At 40.0% G+C, this 24,009-nt stretch overlaps 1 protein-coding gene across 1 annotated transcript in view; it reads left to right on the top strand.

Moving 5' to 3' along the window:
- Positions 1 to 23,583, top strand: part of LOC105194050 — a 40,146-nt gene extending 16,563 nt beyond the window's left edge. Inside the window, exons 3-7 of the mRNA XM_026139955.2 lie at positions 15,049 to 15,109; positions 18,037 to 18,108; positions 22,274 to 22,413; positions 22,481 to 22,632; positions 22,798 to 23,583. Of these exons, the coding sequence (XP_025995740.1) occupies positions 15,049 to 15,109; positions 18,037 to 18,108; positions 22,274 to 22,413; positions 22,481 to 22,632; positions 22,798 to 22,869 (497 nt within the window). The 3' untranslated portion in view covers positions 22,870 to 23,583. The remainder of the gene's footprint in view (positions 1 to 15,048; positions 15,110 to 18,036; positions 18,109 to 22,273; positions 22,414 to 22,480; positions 22,633 to 22,797) is intronic.
- Positions 23,584 to 24,009: the final 426 nt, after the last annotated feature.

Here is a 24,009-nt window from a genome sequence, read left to right as displayed (position 1 = left end):
CGTAAACACGCAGCAGTTCGTCCTACGGGCCGGCGACATGGCGGCGACGCAACAACTACGCATTTCGGGTACCGCGGCCGACCGGCACGGACCGCGCGTCGCGTGCTCCGATCTCGTCGTGCGTATCTCGGCACATACAGGTCGAGCGAATACAGTTTACGTGCAGTGTGGAGTGAATAAATGAGTGTCGGCGTACATACGGTGACGATCGTCCTGAAACGTGTGCGTGTTGACTCCTCGCTGTGTGCCGGGCGACGCGTGTGAAGGTAACCTCGAAGGTTCGCGATATATTTCGCAGCATTCGTACACCCGCTCCTTCGCGTGTCGTCATCGATGTCGAGCGGATTCGCCTCGTATGTATATCGGAGTTCTTGTGTATGATAACGGCTGCGTTCACTTTTGCGCTCGCAGGGCTTGTAAACATCATTTCGCCTTCTTTAATATTCATAAACAGAATGATAAAGTGATGCTTATAAACGTTTACAGTGCGTGAGCGTCCACAGGAAATGTACTCAATACATACACGGAACGACGATCTGCTGTCTCTCATCCCCCTCCCTGCCCCCTCTTTTTTGCGAGTGGCGTTAAGTTAGCCGGCGAGCTTCTCTCGCTGCAACGTTCACACGGTTCGTACGTGTACCTCCTCGCGTGACGTCATCGTGTCGACGGAGATCTCTTTGCACGTACGAGTTTTCACAAGTAACTGCAAATGAGATAAACGTTCGGACAACACAGCGAGATCGCTCTCAGACGTACGTGTTCTTGTTGCGGGACGACGTAAAAGTCATCGTTAATTCACCTCGCTCGAATCATCGCGGACTCCGACCGGTCGACGTGCATCGCGCACCAGTTCGTGTGTTATCATCGATGTCGGACGGTTTATTTTTATACGCGCAGCTACTTCCGAGTTTTTGTGCGCGACGATGAGATGGTCCGACGGAATATCGATTTAGATCATCGTCGCGCGGTCGTGTCTCCCTTTCGTTACGTGATGATGTCGCTTTGCCGGGAGTGCTTTCGTCAACAAAGTGTCGCGCGTTGATGTGATAATTAGTGCGTGATCGTAATTGATCTTTCGTTCGCGAGTCGAGTGTTGTGTTGTGCATTAACCGAATTTGAGAGGAGGCGGAGGCTCGGGAGGAGCATCGGGCAACGGCGGAACAACCCTGTGGGTGAGTTTACTTCCCACATTATTTATAAATTACTTGTATTTAAGAAAAATTGTCAACTTGACTAATTTTTCCATCTTGATTGAATGTCTTTGTTTCAAATAATTAAGTATTAAGTTAAATATGCTTGAAATTGCCGAAGAAATTTAAATACATAAATGTTATACTTGAATTAAAGAAATTTATTCAATTAAAAAAATGTAGTCAAATTATTCTCACTGCTTTACTCTCAATATGAAAGTAAATGTTACGTTCATTATTTTGGACGCTATTATAATTTGGATTTATATGTACTTTACAGATTAATGTAGCTGTTTACAATTCCGCTGCTGCGCATCGGTCCGGTGAGTTGTAAAATTTCTTTAAGGTTTGAAATATCGTATCCCATTCCATGTGAGCGATAAGAAAAAGAAAACAAATGCAGAGACAGAGCTGAATTTTTTAGTGTCAAATTTGTCCTAGCATCTAATTTTTTAAGACAACTTCTTTCTTATGAACGACTGGCTTCTAAATTCTGTTAATATATATATATATCTCGGATTTATTTTCATCATTTTTTGAAGCACGCAATTAGCATTTGATTCTACTGTATTTGTTTATTGTTTACATGATAAATATTCATTTTGCTTTGTTGGAGGAGGGCGGAGGGGCTAGCTTAATGTTAAGCTAGTCCCATTCAATTTTTGTTTAATTTTCTGCCGAACGATTCGAGCACCTAATTTCGGACTTTAGCACCAAATCAGCACCTAATTAGCATTTAATTTTTAAATATTTGAAAATTAATTTTGTGCTAGTGGAGGGGTTAGCTCAATAGAGGTAATGTAAATACACATTGCGTCATGTCGATACATTTAGACCGCGGTCCGATTCGCGTTCAAACCGCTATTGGCTTCATTCTATATATTCCTGTGTTTATGCTTAATGAATAATAAAAATAGATGTGAATAGCGCTTTGAATCGGACCATGGCTTTAGCCCGTATGGCAGCTTTAACTTGCTAACTTTAACGTTTGATAACTCGCTTCGCGTAGCAGATCGCCTTGTTTTTCTTCCAGATTTTTTCATTGTGAGTGAATACGCATCAAATGAGTATATTTTTTTAAAGATTTAAGGTAAGGCCTTTATTCTAAATAATTATTTATATTTTATACATAATCATAGAATTATAAATAAATATACATTTATGATATTTTTTATATAAAGATACATATGAATTTTTTAATATATAGTTATATATAAAATATGTACATTTATATATATTTGAATATATGGACATATTTTATGTATAATTATATATATATATATATATATAATTATATATAAAAAAATTTTCTCTGTGTTTCATATAACATTTGTTTCCAGATTGTATCAAAGTGTTACATTTTTTGTATTAGTTTCATACATAATATTTGTATTATCTTCTAACATATTTCTTGTTATATAATATCAAATTAACGCAAAGATTTGAGTAAACCGTTTTGAGGGAACGTGCAATGTAAAATGTAACATAAAATTTTTTGCCGTGCGCATATTTTCGGTGCAGTAAGTAGGTACCACGTGAATCTCTGAAATATAATCTCTCGTTGCAACAGCGCATCTCATCTTTCCTCCGATGAAACGCGACTTCGAGAAACTCGCGGAGTCGCTTACGCGCAAGTTTCGCCCCGGAAAAATTTTCCAAGCGAAAAATTCGCGTACACATTCTCGCCCGCGACGCAATCGGGCGTCCTTCAATCCGCACTCGGCTTATTCGCGGCCTCAGATATTCTACCGAAATGTAGTTTCTTCTTTAATCGCGAAGGAAAACCGAGGTCTTCCACGGCGGTGGCAACCGATTTTTTGCCGACAACTTGACAAATCGAGCGATTCGCCGAGCGCGTCTCTCTGTTACCTTCCGCTTATTCGCGCGAATGGGAGGAGGAAAAAGGAATCGCGAGCCTCTTCGTCTTCTTCCTTTCCCAAGAGTCGTTCCTCGCGATTTTTCACGAGCGACGCGCGCCTCGTCGCATTCGTCGGCGTGGAAAACGGAGTTCCTGCCGTAAAGAGATAATGCCCGCCTTAGTTATACTCGGTACCTGCAGGATCCGGGATCGTGTGCAGCCAGTGCAAACCGTGCGGAACACGCGCGCAGCTGCGAAGTTTGCGCGGGTTGACATACTGTGAATCATAAGTTTATATCCGCAGAGGCTCATTGCGGTGAAGTTTAAGGCCCGACGGGGCGAGGGAGAATAAGGAGCTCTCCGGCTTCTGCGGCTCTGCGGCACCATCCCTTGTTCTAACATATAGGGCACACGCTCGGACGTAAAGGTCGTCGATAATAAGACTTTATTCTTGACGAGATTGGCCATCGACCTTTTTCGCCGCCAGGCGAACCGTCACGCTCACGATTTGGGACGAAGAAATGGCCAAGGAAGGCGCGCGTCATATGTATCCCCATTTACTATCGTAAATCGAAAGATTAATGCTTAATATGGTAGACAGTTTAGTGGTAGGAATTTCGATCCGGTGTATTTCTAGAAAATCAATCTTGTTTAAGTGTACGCGAGGGAGAAAAAGATGGAGAGGGCGTTTATTTTTGTTTTACAGTCAACTCTTTTGGAATGTTAACGAGATTGCCAATAAAGAAACAAGAAAAGCCACAAATTATGGCACGAACGATATAAGAAAAAAAATAATACAGGAACATAAGAACAATGATATAAGAACATAAAAAGGAATATAAAGAAGAAAAGAATAAAATATAATAACAGCAAGTAAAATAAAATTTGAAAAAAATAAAACGAGAACAAAATTTTTCGACGTATATTTCTAGAAAATCAGTCTTGTTTAAGTGTACGCGAGGAAGAGAAAGAGAAGAAGACAGAGAAGGTGTTTATTTTCGTTTTATGGCAAACCGTTTAAGAACGTTAAAAAAATACATAAATAAAAAAATAAAAAAAGCAATAAATTATGGCCCGAAGAATATAAGTAAGAATAATACAAAGAACATAAGAACAATGATATAAAAACATAGGAAAGTAATTAAAAAAGAGAGGAATAAAATATAACAAGAGAAGTAAAATATAATTTGATAACAATAAGACGAGAAAAAATTTTCCAGTATTGTATTTTTAAAAAATCAATTTTGTTTAAGTACATATGAGACAGAAAGATAGAGATTTCTAAATAAAGACTATCCATATTCGTTATATCAGAAGTGGTATGACGAAGACATTCGTTTAAAAATAGTACTATTACTTACTCCTTTTCTAGTGGGAGAAACTTAACTTCGAAACTTAATTTTAAACACTTTTATGAGATATTGATATTTTTCTATAAAATATGGACTGGGTTTTTATCCGTCAAGTAAAATGGCCAACAGCTTTAAATAATCTAACAATAGCGCGAGTGACGGCAGCCGGAAGTGGTAACAGCGAAATAATAGTAATGAGACACCTGGCGTATTAAATTCTTACGTCTTCACATGCACTGAAGTTGGTTCTGTAAAAATATCGCGAAATGCGCGCACCGAGATATTACGATAATGCGCGCCGGCGGTAGATGCATTTTTACCGCTCGACGTAAAAATATTTTTATTCGGTCATATAAAAACGTCTTTATTGCGCCGCGCGATATCACGCACAGGAAGTAGCGATCGGGAGCTGGGAGGATGCGGGAATTGAAAACGGAACGGCACGAGAGGATCTGATTGTGAGTACAAAATACCTCGGATCCTAAAGATTGACCGAGTTTTCGGAGATTTTTCCACGTTAAGCTCGTTGACTAAAATTTGGATTTACACGGGAAGCAGAGCTTATTCGCGAAAGAACAGCGAATTTAAAAGATTACGGGACAAGTCTGCCTTCTGGTGCGTCCGTTGCGGCGCGGTGCAGCGCAGCGCTGCAACGAGCCAAAAATTTTCACGACACTCCGGGAATTAACTGCGAGTCGTTCTCTTCAATTTTAATTTCGGTGAGAGCCGCATTTGTTACACCCCGCCGTGTCCTGTCCTCCCTTTATTCTCCTTCCCTAAAGTGCAGGCCATTGCGAAACATATACGAGATTCGCCGCCGCTGACGAGTGGATGCGCACGGATGCGCTGCACTTCCCGCGTTGATGCATTCTACATGCGATGCGGAACGGGAGGAAAAGAGAGAGAGAGAGAGAGAGAGAAATTCTGCGCGACACATAGTTACCGGTTAGTTTTTTCGCTGAGCTTCCGGAAGCGGTTTTTCCCCGGGGGATCTCGCGTTCAGCGAGCTTTGCCGAGCAAATAGATTTAAAATGCGCTGGAAATTATGATGAATATACTCCTATCAAGCGCTCGGAAAGATATCGCCCGTCGGCATCTCTCAAAGAGAGACACGCCAGAGATGCGTCGGAGATGCTGTCTACGGAGGGCGCATCCATCATTTCGCGAAATGTTCAACCAATTTTCCTCTCGTCCCCCCCCCCTCCCATCCCCTCGTTCGCTTTTTCGCGATCGCGCGATTCGGGGAGCGTACTCTCGAAGAGAGTCGTTCTTCTCTCCTCTCCTCTACCCTTTCGCTCTCTGTGGAAACTTTTCGTGCCGCTCGTCACGATGTCGCGGGACAAATCGAATCGTCGCGACGGAAAACTCAGCGAAACTCAATTTCCATCGTGTGCTCCGTCGTCGGAAACGTTCGACGCATGCGATCCTCTCGGCGACGGACGGACGGACGGGCGAGCGAGCGGATTTCCTTCGATCGCGTCGCGAATGAAATTAATTCCCAGTGAACTCCGCGTGTCCACCGCGCGTGCTTCCTCCCCGTAATGTATATCTATATGTCCCGGCGGGTACGGAAAAACTTCCTTGATTTCTTAGCGTTGTAATCCAAGACTTTTTGAGATAGAGAGAAAGTGAGAGAGAGAGAGAGAGAGAGAGAGAGAGAGAGAGAGAGAGAGAGAGAGAGAATTGGGTCCTCTCGAAACGAGCCGATTGCGAATCGTGAACCAACACGCGAAAGTTGGTAATCGAATTATCAGTCGAGAAGCGGGATACTCTTTGCCGGAGTTAAAAGTTTTCGTCCATTCTCACACCGAGAATTTCTAATTCCCTTCAGGGGGTTTCCTTCTTCCTCTTCGGAGATCCTCAGCTGGCCGTGGAGAGAAGCGAGCGTGCTTCCGCTCCCGCGGAGAAAGCGAGCGAGTTGTTTGCGCACAAAGCGATATCGGTCGGCGAAGTGTGGCGAAGCCAGCTGATGCCTAATTATATTCGAGAGCCGTCTCCTCGCGTCTGGCGTCTTAATTATCGCGCGCACTTTCGCCCCCATTCTGTTGGCGCACCCTCGACGACACGAGAGTGGTGTCCGCGGCTAATTGCATTGCCGGGACGCATCACCGGAAGGCCTCGGCGTCGCGTTCTCTAATTGAACTCGGCACCCGGGAATTTCGGATTTCTCTCGTTGACCGCGCGCGAAAACTCGTTCTACAGTCGAAATCAGCTGGAAAACGAGGACGAGGAAGGCGGAAGGCGGTGAAAAAAAAAGAAAAAAAAAAGAAAAAAAGAAAGGATAAAGAGAAAAACGCAGTGACGCGATCGCGAAATAGCAATCCGATCGCGCCAATCTGTCTTCGTTTCCGCGACGGAGAAAGAAATTAAGGGAGATAGGACGACCTATCGGGTCACTAGTCATCCTTAGGGAGAGATTTTTGCTTCCCTATCCGCTGCCCGTGAACGGTACCCCCAGGATTCATCGACATTTTGTCGCCACCGTTTGAGTTTCTTCTTCAGCTTCCGCTTACGGTCTCGATGCAATTTGACGTTGCTATTAGTGGAGAGAGTTGCTGAATGCGTACCGGCCACCTACATCATACCCCGTCAATATTTTATATTTTTTCTTAATGTAACATTTTAGCGATAAAAATACGAAATAAATGAGAAACGAGTCACATATACAGAAATTGAACAAACATCTTGTTTTGCTCGTGTTAACAACACTTCAATCAGATACAACCGATGTTGATTTTTAATCAATTTATGTAGTTGATAATAATGTAAGCACATGCAATTTTATACTATATTTTTATATTTTTTAAAATCAAGATTTATTGTTGAATGTTTTACATTATTGTATTTACATTTGCAATTATTATAAATTTTAAATTGATATTTTTATAAAATTTATCAAATTTCCTAAATCACATTATGTACCGTAAATTTTATTATAATTAATGTTAACATGTTACAATATTATTATAAACGATATTAATATAAGATTGATATGAAAAATTCACAATTGCTAAGTACGTATAAAATTTTGTTGTTTGCAATTAAATGCAAGCTTACGTTTTTATTATGGTTATGTATTAATTATTAAATATTTGATCCTTTTTTTAAAATTATTAATAAGTATATATTTATTAATAATTATTTATATTTTTAATTATTTTAATTCATAAATTGGATGCTTTTGAAGGCGACGCGATTTATAACCCATAGGTATGATTTAGACGATTAATTAAAACGTATACCTTCTATAAATTGTATAAAGGTTTAAATATAACTAATTTGTTATTGATAAAGGATTACAGTAATAGGTATCTGAAACATCAAGCAGTTTCCAACGTCCAATTTTGTACCAAATCAACAACAAATGCGAAAATAACTTGAGTGGCACGCATTTGGCGACCCTCCACTACGTTGCTAAAATGTTATATTTTTATCCGCAATTGAATGACTGTTAATTGCTCAATTGATTTAACCGTCCGCGTCGCAGTAATATAAAGATCTTGCTCGTATATGAGAGGATCACTCACGCGCTCTCCGTCTGTATAGCCCGTAGAGATCTGATTTTTCGAGAAAAATGATTGGCGACCCTCCCTCGTCGGTTGAAGGATAATGGATATCCCGACGGTGCATCTTGGAGGACAATGCAACCCCGGAAATTCACTCGCGACGCGAACCAGCGCGACCGCAGGTGGTCAATTCATGTGCCAGTCGCAGGACCTCCGTCCGACAATGTCCGGCTGGCGAACACGCTCGAGAATCCGTATCCGGAATCTCGCGAGCTTCCGAAACGATCGCCGAAGACCGTATATCGTGTATGTGTGTGTGTGTGTGTGTGTGTGTATGTGGGTCTAGAAAAATTTAAACGTAGACAGAAATTTAAGTTGCACGGGGAATTTTCCGAGATTCTACCTATACATTTTAACTCGAGTCGAGCGGAAATGAAAACCGCGCGGAGAAATGGAAATCGAAGAGAGCCGCGAGTAAACGTTAAATTAATCGAATAATGTTTTCGGTGCTTAATGAGCGGTCTTACATACCCACGTTTTCCGCATCATCCCGCCTGCAGCGAGGTCCGCAGCGAGTGAATCATCAGCATGTACGCTTATTTCGCGCAGAATTCCGGCTTCTTCCGGCGGCGCCCGGCTCCCTGGCTCATAAATACATAAAGCAGGAACACACACCGACGCGACGCCACGGTAGCCGGATAAGGAGTGTAAAATTTTCCGCAAATATTTCCTTCCCGACGACAGGCGAGTATCCCAGCTGCGCGTCGCCTGGGCCGGATTTTCCTTTTATTAAAGTTGCGCGACTCCGTCCTCTGAATAATACATCGCTTTCGCGTTTCCCCAAATTCGTTGGACCCACGAACCACGACTCACAAACATGCACGCTCGCGTGTCCACACACTCACACATGTGGAGGCGCATCTACGTCGCATCCTCTGTTGTGTTAAGTTTCCTGCGAAACGTGCAGAGTACATCGTTTGCGTTTGCGGGGCGATAATTGCGAAACTTCGTCTTTTAGAGGGCTTTTGATCCAAAGCGATTTAGCGCGCAGGACGAGAGCGGGCGGTTCGTCTCCGGAATCGGGGAAAAAGTTGGGAACACAAGCGCGGAGGATCGGAGTTAACGGGCGAGTTCGTTAACATAATCAACGACTGTAATGTCAATCGGTCGCGACCAGGGCCGCAGGATTTCCCGGTCGGATGAGATCTTCGCGTATCGGATCACTGAAATCGCTACTGAAGCGCCTGTCCATTAAAGTTGAAACCCGAGGCTCGACGAGAGGCTTTCTTAAAATCGTTATTGGTAATTGCATTCGCAACGCGTCGCGTCATGAAAGTTCCCCTAATGGCTCGCGTAATTATTTCGCTCGTATGCCGGTTATTTCATTTTAGAGGCCCTTTGATCGAGTACGCCTCGCAATTAGAACGGACTTTCACGGACTGCTCTCTAATATTCTTCTGTCGCCTTTCTCAGGAATCCCCGGAAAGCCGGCTTGAAGCTGTTTTGAAGATTCAGTAAGCGACTTCCGGGGGTTTTGAGATAAACTTCGCTTGTTGGGTGCAACGGTAAAACCTGCGCGCTCTCTAAATCCGAATGAGTAAAATCTTTCTGATTTACAATGCAGTGTTATACTTGTAACAGTGATCATCAATGATTATTCACCGTTTTTTTGGTGATTCGGAAGGGGATGCTCTCACTGATCTATGTAGCAAAATATTGCTACAATGTTTCAGCAACATTGCAGCAATGGTAAAGTAAACACTCAGCAAACACAAAGTTACAGTATATAAGTAATATCCCACTCGACAATATAACTGATGTAATATAACGAGTGTTATATAACAGAGTTATATTGTTGAGTGGAAAATTACAACTAACGTTTATGTAACTATAACTTGGTGTTTGCTGGAGTGTCCAGCAAACACCTTCATAAATATTGATATGTAACATTTCAGCAACGTTGCAGCAACATATGTATATAATATAACAGCAACATTGCGTATCAATATTTCTGGAGCGGACATTTTATCATTGTCGCAATATTGTTGCAACATTGTAGCAATGTTTTGCAATGTTTTCGTTATGTTGTGCTGTATGGGAAACGGAACCAGTGTATTGTCATTGAAAGAAAGTGGATATATCACTGATTAATATAGTTATATCACTTACATCAAATTATTCATTGTCTTTCAGTGAATAATACACTGATTCCGAATTAGAGAGTGAGGACGAAAAATCGAGATATTTTTTTGATTCCTATTTAATTAATTTTTCCTGCGATTTTCGTGGAATTGATCGAAATCGCGCCTCGATGGTTCCGAGGATTGAGTTTTGAAAAAAAAAAATGTTGTGTTGAATGCGACAATTCGCCTCTCGTCGACTCGTCACGGACGGCGGGGCGGATTGATGGAGAGCACAATTTCCAGACAGATCAGAGCACTTATAGTTATCATCACGCGCTCGTCATCGTTGTTTGACAACTTGGACATTATGGAGATCGTATCGAATGATTTAGCGACCCCTGTCACGCGATCCGATTAAATCAATGTCTAATTAAGGAATCAATTTTCTTAAAGATGATGCAATAATTAACTCGTTTTATTTAATAATTTCTATCACCGACTTTTTCCGAGTTATTATGTAAAAAAGAAATTAACTTTCTTAGGAACGATTGAGTATGTGAAGTTGGCATCTCAAGTGTGAACATCTCACGATTAAACTGCGTATTAAGCATCCAGCAGAGTTGCATAGCTCTTGATAAGTTTTAACACCAGCTTTGTCAAATTTATTTTGTCAAATTTAAAAAATACGTGGAGTTCGAAATCCGGCTTTTTTGAAAGTTATTAATTTTTTGTTTATTAACTAATATCGGAATCGACCGCAACTCTTCGGAAGGCGCTTTAATATGTTGAAATCTGCAGGAAAAATATTTTTTCGTATTCAGAACTCTTTGAAAAAGATCAGCATCTCACCCATATATGCGAAAAATCGGCTTTTTCGGAAGTTATTAATTTTTTGTTGATTAACTAATATCGGAATCGACCGCAACTTTTTGGAAGGTGTTTCAATATGTTGAGAAGTGCAGGAAAAATATTTTTTCGTATACAGAACTCTTTGAAAAAGATCAGCATCTCACCCATATATGCGAAAAATCGGTTTTTTCGGAAGTTATTAATTTTTTGTTGATTAACTAATATCGGAATTGACCGCAACTCTTCGGAAGGCGCTTTAATATGTTGAAATCTGTAGGAAAAATATTTTTTCGTATACAGAATTCTTTGAAAAAGATCAGCATTTCACCCATATATGCGAAAAATCGGCTTTTTCGAAAGTTATTAATTTTTTGTTGATTAACTAATATATGAATCGGCCGCAACTCTTCGGAAGGCGCTTTAATATGTCGAGAGCTGTAGGAAAAATACTTATGGGGTTCAAAACTTGCGCCAATGTCACAGCATCTCATTATCATATAAATTTTTTATTTATAATAATTAATTATTTTTATCAGAAGCGATTTATTTGCCGCAACTATTTACGAACTAGTGTATGACGGCACAATGCATGGCTTAAAATATTTTTGCGGCTTAAAACTCGCGGCAGTGTCACTTTATTTCTCTGTCATGTGGATTTTTGATTCATAATAATTATTTATAATTGTTAGAAGTGCGCTAGTTGTCATAACTTTTCACGAGCTTATGTGTGGAGACGTAATTTGCCATTAAAAATTTTTGTACAGCCCAGAAGTCGTGTCAGAACTGTAGCATCTTACTGTTGTACATTTCTTTTAATAATTACTTATAATTATTGGATTTTAATTATCAAAACTATTCACTGAACCTATCCAGACTTCAGAGCTCTACGGATTTTTTCGCTCCCACCGTTAAAGATTCAAGATACGGTGAGATGCTATTTGACATTGTTCGAAGTTAGCATCTCATTTCTTAAAACCGCGATTTTTATAGCAAATTTGAGAAAACTGTTGTTAAAACTTATCAAGAACTATGCTGGATGCTAATTAATACGCAATTTAATCGTGAGATACTCACACTTGAGATGCTAACTTAACACACTCAGAACGATTCAATAATTAATTTTTTTTTTACTAATCAAAGAAGACATGAACCAACAATGAGCATAAAAAATATTTAATTAAATAAATTTAATTCACTCTCAAATAATTGAGTACTTTCATTCGAATATGTTTCGATTATATTAATTGTGCGCGTCTTCAGCGTTAGAAAAATAAATTGAATAGTATTAGAACAAATATTTACAAGTAAGTATTCTGGTATAAAACCACAAGTAAATAAATAAATATAATCAAAATTGCTACGTGGCTAAATCAAATGTTAAAAATAATCGGAAAGGTAAAAATGTACGTTTAAAGAAACAAAACTATCCGTGATTAAGAAAAATCGTATTTCTCAATTATTTTCTTAACGTTGAGGAAAACTTAGCATAGTCGAAACACATATTCAAACATATGCATTCATTTATCTGAAAGTAATTTGATTATTTAAATAAAATTTTCTTATGCTCGTTATTGGCCGACTTGTCTCTTTCTTGCTCAGCACAAAACGAGCTCGTCTTTTTTATTTGTTAATTCGATTTTTTTAATCCCACAATTCCTGATTCCTATCACACGTTTCGATTAATTCGATGTGAAATTAAGAACTCAACCTTTTCAGCGGCAAATCACTAACCAATTTTCTTTTTCGTCATTGTGACTTTGAGACAACTAACGCGTCTCACTCGCAATTAGCTTCACGTATCGCGACATCCTTCTACGAACAATCGTTCGATACATTTCTCCCGATACATACAAAACGTGCGATTTCTCCCGGGGGCAATTACAATGATCCGAGATGATCGGCTTTGTATCCCGTGTCCCCCTTGTGCCCCTGTCCCCCGCTAGACGCTCAAGTCGATCCGTCGCTCTGCTAGAAAAAAATCCTATTCGACGTTCGAACCTGCTGCGTATTGATTTCCCGTCAGGCAGGAATATAGTCGATCCATTGTGTACGCGATACTTGCACAGAACGTGTACACTCTCCCCCGGCGTATACAATAGAATAATTTTATATTCGCAGAGATGCGGAGATTAATGCGGGGTCTCTCGATATCTTGCCACGGGCGATTCGTATTCCATCATATGTATTATATATTGTGTATATATATATGTACAGAGTGATTATCAATGAATGTCTCCACTTTTTATCATAGGAGCACGCATTTGTAATTTCTAATGTAATAATATGTTAGAAATATGTATCCGTCGATAAATCATACTCCTATGGTAAAAAGTGGGAACATTCATTAATAATCACCCTGTGTGTGTGTGTGTGTGTGTGTGCGTGCGTGCGTGCGTGCGTGCGTGCGTGCGTGCGTGCGTGCGTGCGTGCGTGCGTGCGTGCGTGCGTGCGTGTGTGTGTGTGTGTGTGTGTGTGTGTGTGTGTGTGTGTGTGTGTGTGTGTGTTTCGGTATTGTTTGATATTCTCAGGTTGCATTTCAAATAATATTTTTTTTCTCCCTGAAAATGGAGATCTTGTTCTTTCTCTCTCTCTCTTTTAAAAGGAACATTACGGCGAGCGTTTTTACATCGCACACGGGATATCGTAGAGCTTTCTCTCCCGTCCATTTCGAAGTCGCAAAGTGTCGTTCCGCCTCGTATTATCACATTATCGAATGGCGAAAAATACCGTAATGCATGTGCGTCTACACGTTTGGAATATACAAGTGCATATCTGCTCCACGAGTATAATCTAATTAATTCACCGGCATGTGCACGAGCGAGCGAAACTTGTGCCGCGAAGTATTCCGAAAATATATATTTCCTTTGACGGGGAGATAACAGATAGACGACGCGAAAAAGAGAAAAGTACTTATATTTTGGCAGAAAAGTTAGAAAATCGAGAAACTGTCCTAGAATTAAAGAGATAATCTTAGAAATATTATTATAAGTGTTATTTAGAACAATGCGAGAAGTGCAATGTTGAATGAAGCGCACAGATAACTTAAAAGTATCTAAATAAAGATAAGATAAGATAAATTACATGTAAACGTATCTTAGATGAAAAAATAGATGATTTAAATTTAAATTTATTTAAACTGAGAAAAAAGTTGTTAACTAAATTTTTCAACTTGATTAAATTTCTTTGATTCAAGTATTTACGTATTTAATTTAAATATATAAATGCTTAAATTTCTAATATCTCATGTATTTGAGTTAAATACTTGAAATAAAGAAATTTAATTAAGTTGACAAATTTTGTCAATTTAACAACTTTTTTTTCTCAGTGTAAATGAAAGAAAAAATTAGTTATCGTTTTATCTAGATAACTTTAAGATAGTTATCGCAATTAAGCAACACAATTTAGAATACGAAAGTAATAGATTCATCAAATCTTTATTTCTTAAAAACAAGAATTTTTCAATATAATTCACTATAATAATTCAATTTGACGAAAAATGTTCCTCTTTTGATATGGATCAATACGCAGATAAAAAATTAAAGTTGAAAAATATACATGCTTTATTTGATTGAATTTCGAACCATTTATAGTTTTGCAGCAATTTTTACATTGAGCTATTATTGTTTGATCTGTACAATCTGTTGTTACTTCGTCGTCATTTAAAAAAAAATTTCTCTGTTAGAATAAATGATAACTCGCAGATTGAAAGTTGCTAAAAATAATACTCGTACTCGTAGTGATTTACATTAATAACTTGAATAATTTGAAAAAGAGAGACTTGTTTTATTCAATGATGAAAATATACGTTCTAATAATTTAGATAAAAATAAGATGAAGTCATTTCTAGTAGATAATTTTATATAGATAACGGTAAACAAAAAGCGCAACGCAATTTCCTCACATTTTCTATCAAAAGTAACGTCGTCACATCTGTCAAATTTAACCATTTATTGTATCGGGAAATCTTGCACGATTCGCATGCAAGAGTTGCAGTTTTGATTATAAATTACGCTCGGGTCTCGTTCGGCGTAATAAATAAAAAAAAATAAAAAAAAAAATAGCAATCCGATCGAAGAGGTCGATGCCTGGCTGAATATATCGCCGGGCCGAGATGTAAGGGTCAGACGGGCAGGGATGCAATCCTTTTGATCCTTTTTCTATCTGTTGCAGTTGTGTGCGGCGTCGGCTCGGATGTGGCGTACCATCGACACGTCATGGGGCTTTACGTTACGTGAGGATAATTCAACATGCGTATACCGTAATTCAATTCACGCATTATCAGCCCTCCGATCGCGATCCTAGCTCGCGTCGACACTCGCGCCACGGGAGAGACCAAATCGTCGGCTGTTCGCGCGCGACTAAAACTGGTATTCACAGTCGATTCTTCTTTCAAGACCGTCTTAAATAACGCCTTGAGAAGCTGATGCGGCTGTCCCATTGGTTCATGACATTTTAAGACGATACTCGAGACGATCTTAAATATAAGACTCGACTGTGAGTACCTAAGTCGCCACCGAGGGTTCGAGCAGGGTCAGAGTCGGGTTGGGGTGAGCGCTCTTACGGCGGAAACATCAAATTTGAAATTGAATGAACCTTGCCTAATAAAATGTTAAGGGTAGTGTCCAAATGAGATTCAGTGGAAACGATCGAGGTTACTGCAGTGTTGCCAAGGGGATAAATAAAAATTCAGCTGTATGTATATCAAATGTGCTGTGTTTACATGTACCTTTGGTCGACTCTGACCCAACTCTGCGATCCGACTCGAATCTTCTACTGGTGACTTGGAAACTTAGTCCGCGAAACGGAAGGAGATCCGCGAGAGGAAAAGACCGTCGACAGGGAAGGTCATCCCGCGCGACGACCGAGCACAACCCCCCTCGAGAAGCCGATTGGGCTTGGCAAAGAAGTTCGATTTTTACGGACAGAGATTTTCCCCTTTCCTCTCTCTCTCTCTCGCTTAATTTACCCTTTCCTCACTGGCGCGGCGGGACGATTATTATCCGTCCGTTCCAAAGACGGCGGATTTATCGTCGTGCATTCGACGACTGTTGCACGCGAGCGACTCGGTACACTCGGAGAGTTGTTGAACCCGCCCGCTCGCCCGAGAGGCGCCTAACTGCTAACGGATGTTTCCCTCCCGGACAGAGCCATCGTTTATTTGACCTAGAACCTACGTGTCGCCGTTTTCAACGCTGAAAAATACGGAGTCGCGACACCGCTGCTGCTGACGTCGTCGCTCGTTGAAGCTTTCACGGGTAGATTCTTCACGGGAGGAGGGCCGGGGAGGACGATATCGTCCAACTGGTTCGGACAGTCCGACGAGAATAATTGAAACTCACCGCGCGAACCGAATACCTTTCTTTCGGCTTTCTCGCTCCGTGTAAATGATAAAATATTCACGCACGTGCGAATTATCGATCGGACAGAGCGAAAGAATATTCCACTTTTAGCTAAACGTGATACGAGAGAGGGTGAAACACGAGAGTCCAATTTGCACGCAACGTTACTCCCCATTACTCGTAGATTGTTGTTATGTGTTTTGCGCAGCTTCTCAGCCGCGTCCTTTATCCGCGATAAAATTCTATTTTGTCGGACGCCAGGCCGGGCGTGTAATTAAGCACGACGAACGACTCTGAAAATCTCTCCGATCGTCCTCATCTCGCTCGTCGGGCAATCCACTTTCGATCCGTTTTCTCCCCCCCCCTCCCCTCCCCCTCTTTAACCCCTCGAGAGATCTAATTTAGGGCCGATTTGATTATCGGCAACGGAAGCGCGAGGTCGCGAATGAAATTACTTTTAAGACGAGGTATTTATTCGGTCACGGAGAAAATGGGAAGACCGACAGTGTCTGATGGATCTCAAACATTAACGCGCGCACATACATTAGAATATCCTTATAACTTTTTTAATAGGATCTCGGGGCTCTCCCCCCGTCCTCGTGCGTTCTCGCCTTTTAAAAGATGCACTCGATCACCCCAGAACCACAGAATTAATGTTTCGTCCTCAATTTCGCAATTTTATAGCTCCCGCGGTACAAAGAAACACACGAGAGGAGGATTTTGAGGAGAATTAAAGGAGCATCTCTCACAATCTCTCATTCTCTCGCGCGATCAATAAGTAAAAATTCTGTCCCGAATTCTCACGTATTGTGGGAATAAGCTCGACTCTCGGGTCGAGCAAATAACCGCGTGTCAATTTTTAACCGGTATATCGACCACGCGTTTGCGACGACGGCGACGAATCGACGTCGGCGACGTTGCGACCGCCGACATTACGCACAGGAGAGCGATATCATTTGATTAAACATATACCCTCCTGTATCTCCCGCAGGGCGCGTATACGCAACGAGCGACGCGAAAAAGAAACGAATAAATAAATAAATGAAAATATCCCGGACCATTGCAATTTTTCACAGGCATTACCCAAAGGCGCTGTGGAGAATCTCGCGGAGTGGGAAATTGAGAGAGATGTCTTACATTTTTTACGCGGTTCTATACGTCGGCGCGCTCTTACTCATTGATCACGCGCGGCTGCGCGAGGAGGAGAGATCGCGATTTTTTCGGAAATCGACAAGATTTGGATCACGTTCCCGCGATACAGGCTGATATATGAACATTGGGACGAATACATCTCGGCCTGATGGAATTGTCACGCGGAAAGAGCGGTTTTGCTGAAATGTCACAAAATTTAGCTGGCTACAGATTTGAAAATAATTTTGTCGATCCGTCGAAATAATTATGAAAAATAATCAAGCGTGACGAGCAATGCTGCAAAAAGCTTTGACATTTCAGCTACCAGACTGAGCGTTCTTCACAAATTATTTCGAGGATTTAAAAACATTACTTTCAGATCTGCTGCGCGCAGTTAAATTTTTAGACACTTTAGCAAAACCGTTCTTTCCGTGTTACCTCACTTGTAATTATTTACCATTATGAAAAACAGCTGCGCATGGAGAGGCAGTTTGTTTGCAGAGACCGTAAATTCGTTGACGAGCAGTCTCTCCCTCTTATTCCCCACCGCGTTCTCCGAAATGTCCTCGTTGACAGAGCCAGAGCTTGCGATGTATGCTCAATCGACGTGACGCGAAATCTTGTATCACACACTCGGTCTCTCCAGACGTAGCTTCGTCCCTTAATTCTCGTGCATTTTCGATCGTAGGGCGGCATCGGGTGTAATCTTCTTCCTCGAGATAACTTGGGCCATCACGATGTTCGTACAGGTCTGCGTCAGGTACGTTTCCTTTCTTGTTTTTTTATGAACTTGGATAAATTTTAACATTTTAGGAAAGGATGTGGTCTACGTGGAAAGAACGGTTTTGATGAGGTATCTAAAAATTTAGTTAGACCATCAAAATAATTTTCAACTCTTATATTCAGATAAATTTTTAGATACCTTAATAGAATCGTAATTATTTTATTTCTCTGCTTCTAGATCTCGTTATGCAGGTTTATTTACGAATTAATAATATATATTAGGGATAAAAGAATAAATGACCTAAGAGGTCATAAAAAAAAAAATAAATAAATTGGTACGTTTATTCAAAGAAATTTAAATACAATAAACGTTTTGACTATTTTAAAATTTTTTCAGCATTAAATTATTAATATAAATAATAAAAGTTAAAAAAATAAAAAGATCGAAAATAACATACTAAAAATTTGAGATCAACGTCGTGGATCGAATGCAATTTATAATGTAAATGACAGTAAGCCCTTTCTATCGTGTAAAATTTATTTGCATTCGACGTTTAAGTTAATGGTTTTCTGTGCTGAAAAGAACTTGGTAAAGTTGAAACGTTTCATGATATTGTATTTGAATATCTTTGAATAAATATATCAATTTATCTCTTCATCTAACTCTTTGCTCGTTGCTGATCTCTTATGTATTTATTTATTCTTTTTTTTATAAATAATAGGCTTGAGCTTTGATGTGTAAATACTTATAAGAAATAAAATAATTAATTCATGAAATACATAAAAGGATCAGGTTTTTCAGATATATCAGATTTTACACAGAGAAAACGATTTTTTTTTGGACTTGATAAATTTTATTATATTCAAACAAATTTATTTGGAACGGTTTAAACAAACCAACATTTGAATCAATAAGCACGACTAATAATAGTATTATTTTTTTTTCAAATAATAGATGCTATTTGAATAAAACGACATTTTCATTCAAACAAATAATGTTTTATTTATTATACAAATTTTCATTGTACAAATAATGTAAAGCATACGTTATATTTTTCCACGAAACAAATTTCAGTCAAGTAACTGGGATACTAATTCCAATGAAATCTTTTTCTCTTGTGTAGATAGCGTTTAATTTCAATAAGTCTCTCGGTGTGGTGCGTAACGCGAGTGTACGACTGTGACTTCGCAAATTGCTGGAAATTGACCCGCGCATGTAGGTATATCGGGGACGATACAAGCTCGGCGGACACGAGCGGCGGGAGGCTGAGGAGGATGCCTCGGGGAATTAACTCGTTCGCGGTCCGAACAGGATAACACGGAAAAGAAGCGGCGTGGCGCGGCGCGAAGCTAGCCCGGCAATTACTAAGCGGGGTTGGAAGTTCGCCCTAGTTTTCCCCGCATTCACCAACGAGAGGAGAAATGCGCGGAAAACGCGCGGTGGACTACCAGTAACTAGATAACGCTTTACGATGCGTAAGGGGTGGCGGTGAAGCGTGGCGGCGCGCGGTAGTTATCTTTAAGCCAGATAAATGTGTCACGCAAGCCGCAAAATGAAGACAGAAACTTCCTCGCGTCTTCGAAGTTAATTGCGGAGGTGCGCACAATTAATTAGGAAGCTGAGTATTCCGTTCCCTCGTGTATGTGTGTGCGCGCGCGCGCGCGCGCCTCACGCGGGCTTCCTCGTCGACGATTAATTTCTCGAGATATTATACACGGTCGTGCGGTATCCTCTGCTTTATGTACATCTCCCCTCGGTTATTTAATATGTCAGTAAATTATGTATGTCATATTTTTCGGTGAATTTGATCTCGATTATCGCGCGGCTACTTTTTGCCATCCAAGTTTATATCGATCAGCTTGGGACGGCGACCAATGGGACGACGACGACGTCGCCAGGGTTCTTCGCGAGCTAGCAATGAAGGAGCAAGTAGTAAAAGAAGTTTCGCAAGGGTCTACGGTTTTATCGAAGTAACTTAGCTTAGCAATCCATCCGGAATCGACGCTGCTGCTGCTGCGGAAGTTTATGTCCTCGTCGACGGACGGTGCCATTAAAACTGCCGCGCCGCTGGCCGGAGCGATCGATCACTCCGATCTACACGGAGATGATCGAACGACGGGTGGCAGAGATAACGTACGTCGCGGAAAAGAGGATTTCCAACAGAGACATCTTCCTTTATATCCGTTCACCGCGCCCGGAGATGAAGGTCCCATCAGTACCACTCTTTCTCTCCCTTTCGATCGAGGATAATTCAATTAAAAAAATATCTCCGCGAGTTAATCGTCGAAGGAATATTGAAAGGCGAGCGTTCCTCCCTCGATTGATCTCTTGTCGATCTCATCGACCGTCTTTCAAGGTTTAGGTAAATAAGGAAGGTTTTGTCTCTGCATTAAGGCTCGCACGCTGTACAGAGATGATCGCCGCGCTTTCTACGCCTTTCATCGCCGTCCTAATGATATTAATCCTCCGCGAATTGATTACGAAAGTTTACGTCTACCACGGCTGCCAATTTTGCAAATTAATAACAGCTCCGAAACACACGTGATAATTAACTCCGCGGAAATTTCCCCGATAATCCCGGGGGCTCGGGCAAATCGCTTTCCGGCAATTTTGTGTTCTCGTATACTTGATATAGTTATCTTAACGATTTCCCCTAAATTGCGCGGTGAACGTAATTGCCGCCACGCAACGAAATATAATTTAAACAATAATAATTTAAATTACGTAAGTGTACCGCACGAACGAGTGAAGTGAAAAGCGCTAACAAAGCGAGGCTGGATATCTAATAATATTTTTTTTTATGTTTATATTTTTATATGTAAATTTTAAATACATTTTCAGCTTTATAACGAACCGCGCACCGAATACAATAACTTGAAGCTATAGAAATAATATTGCAAATCAAACAGGTCGATTTTAATAATGATCCAAGTACCTGATTCACTGATAAAAAAGGTTTGACGATAGCTATCAAATATTGAATGAAATAATGCCAGTTATATATTTAATAATATATTTAATAATGTCATTATTTATTTGATATATTATTATATATTTAATCATATATTTACTAATGTTTTGTATAAGCTTATGTTATTTCAATGAAACAACTTTCAGTCGAATATCATTGGGAATACTAATTCCAATGAAATCTTTTTCTCTCTGTACAATTACATATTTAATAACATTTTTATAATAATGTCATATTTAATAGTAACTAAAAATAATTTTATTTTTTTAAATACTATTTAATAAGTATAATTAAGTTTGGTAATATCAAGTATCCAATTTGGTAATCGCGTAAAAAGTGTGCGAGAGTACTCGGAAAGTTGTATCGAGAAAAATCGTCTTACTGCGGCGCCTCTTTAAGACGGAGACTCTTCAAGTGGGAATTGATGGCCATAAACAGGATTAAACGCTGATTGCTCGCAAGCGGAATTCAGCGGAAGAAACATCGTTTTCGCAAAAAGTTCTGTTTATCGAATGTAAATCGGGCAAATTCTCTACTTCCGCGAACATCAGATAACTCGTATAAATACTTTCACAAATGTTTGCGTGAGTTATTCGAGGAACATCTCGCTTGCTCTGAAGGAGCTTACCAAACGTCAACTTAAATACTTATATATTGGCAAGTGGAATAAGATGTAATCTGAAATAGATTTGATTCTTAACGTGCAATTACATCTAACCAAAATAAAATTGTGCAATAATGAAATAATTTTGATTCGTAAGAGCTTTATTAATTTAATTCAGTTACAAATATTTTAGATATATCAAATTATTTATATAAATTCTCTTCGTTTAATGCATTTCCAGTAAACAAGAAACAATCGAACGAGTAACATTTAGAAATGTTGATATCATATGTATATCTTTTAAATGTTTTAAAATAATATAAACATTAAAAAAAAATTATTTGATACATGATTTTTTTTTAGACATTATTGAAATGTTTTAAAAACGTATATTAGCTCCGTGGTCAAAGTTTGCTTGTATCAATTAATATTAATTGATATTGTATACGTTAAATATGACATTTTAAAATGTTATATATTATTGAATATTGTTGTAATAATAATGATGCTGATTTTATACTTACAGGAATTGTCCTAAAAATTATTTTTTTTCTAATCTTACGAACTCGAAGATTTTTCTCTTTTTAAAAAAACCCAGTATGTGTTCGACGTTTTGTTTTTTTTAGGAACGAGGATTCTCTCTGCACGCGTTGCTGGTCCAGTGTTTTGTCGGCCACGCGTGGCTGGCGAAGAGCATTGTTTTACCTACCGTTGTCCTGCCTCTTGGCGTGGCGACCCAATAAACTCTGGCTATCCTATGTCGCGGGTAAGGACTCTTGCCGACTCCTTCGGCTCTATTCCCGTGAGCCCCTGACAGACATTTGTGCTTGCAGCCGGTCTGTTGGCGGTGCTGTCCCTATTGCATATTGCATCAAGCGCGCTAGGACGACGAGATGCTTGCCAATCGAGCGCCGGCGCCGATTCGGTAGGTGAGAGCCTCTTGAATTCCAGGCAGGAGAATTACGATCGTTTCGAGGAAGTTCTGGTAAGTGTGGCCAAAATCGGCACTCGAATAATTTTGCAAGAAGTAATCCGTGAATTAGTTTTAATTTTACAGTCCTCTCTTGATTCTTTTCTTTATAAAATATTGATTTATTGTGTGTACACGTTCTCTCCTCGATCATCTATCCATCATTGTCTATTTAACGAGGTGACGGAGGTTCTCGATGACGGCATGTCAGGACCAGGCCGTTGTCCCGGGGACAGCGATGGCGAGATATGACACGAGCGACGGTCCTCCTGGGCCAGCGAATCCGACGAGGATAGCGAGCTTGAACAGAGGACCTGTCAGATCGCCACGCTGTCTTAGTCCTTGATGGATCAGAGGAATCCTCGACTCGATCTCGTCGCATATCAAGAAAAGCTAGTTGATTCTGTTTGCGGCAAGAACGAACGTGGGAAATGCGCGAGGCCTTCTAGAATTGTGTAAATGGAGGAAGTGTCACAAGCGAGTCATTGCAGAAGATTCTCTTTGAAATCTGAGAACAAAGATAATATGTGTGCGTGCGTGCGTGCGTGTGTGTGTGCGTGCGTGCGTGCGTGCGTGCGTGCGTGCGTGCGTGTGTGTGTGTGTGTGTGTGTGTGTGTGTGTGTGTGTGTGTGTGTGTGTGTGAGAGAGAGAGATTAAATTTATTGATTTATTTAATTTTATAAATTTTTGAAAAAGGAAGAACGATGCGAGATACTGCATCTCCGCATATGCGCGTGAAAAAAAATGAATGTACGCGAATATTTTTCTCAAATAGATACTTGTTAGTTACATATAATTTTCTATACGTTACTTCTTTTAGGAAAGAATAGGTATAAATGTATAATAACATAATTGTATGACACGTACAAAACAGCCGTAAAATTTCATTATTAAGCGTCTATTCGATACGCTATTAAATATGTCAACATATAAAATTGCTAATAAATACTTTCTAAAAGCCTCCTATTCAGTGAATTTATTTATACAGAAAAATCACGATAAAAGCTCGGTTTTTGATACTTAAGAAAATATAATGAATGCAAAGGCACTAAATTAAGAAAATTACATGAAAAAGTTTTATTATAATATTGATATTGTCTCGAAAAGTTGCGGTAAAGACCGAGGGGAAATTCACAGCCGGCATTGGTGTACAAAATTTCGGCAGTGGACTGCCGAAAAAAGTAAGCAGTGATCTATAATATTGACGGCATTGTCGTCAGTGGTTGGGGAGTGGTGAGCTCACTTCAGAGTCGGTTTTTCGATCATGGGGTTGAGCACAAAAATTTTTGAATACTTCGGGAAAGCTTTAGAATTCTTGTGCAGGCATTGGCGTATGATAATGGGCACGCGGTAGTGTTCATAATTGCATGGCATTGCCTTAATTTTAATATA

The sequence above is a fragment of the Solenopsis invicta genome, chromosome 14, assembly GCF_016802725.1.
Source record: "Solenopsis invicta isolate M01_SB chromosome 14, UNIL_Sinv_3.0, whole genome shotgun sequence".
NCBI lineage: Eukaryota > Metazoa > Arthropoda > Insecta > Hymenoptera > Formicidae > Solenopsis > Solenopsis invicta.
This window is presented reverse-complemented; position numbering and strand designations above follow the sequence as displayed.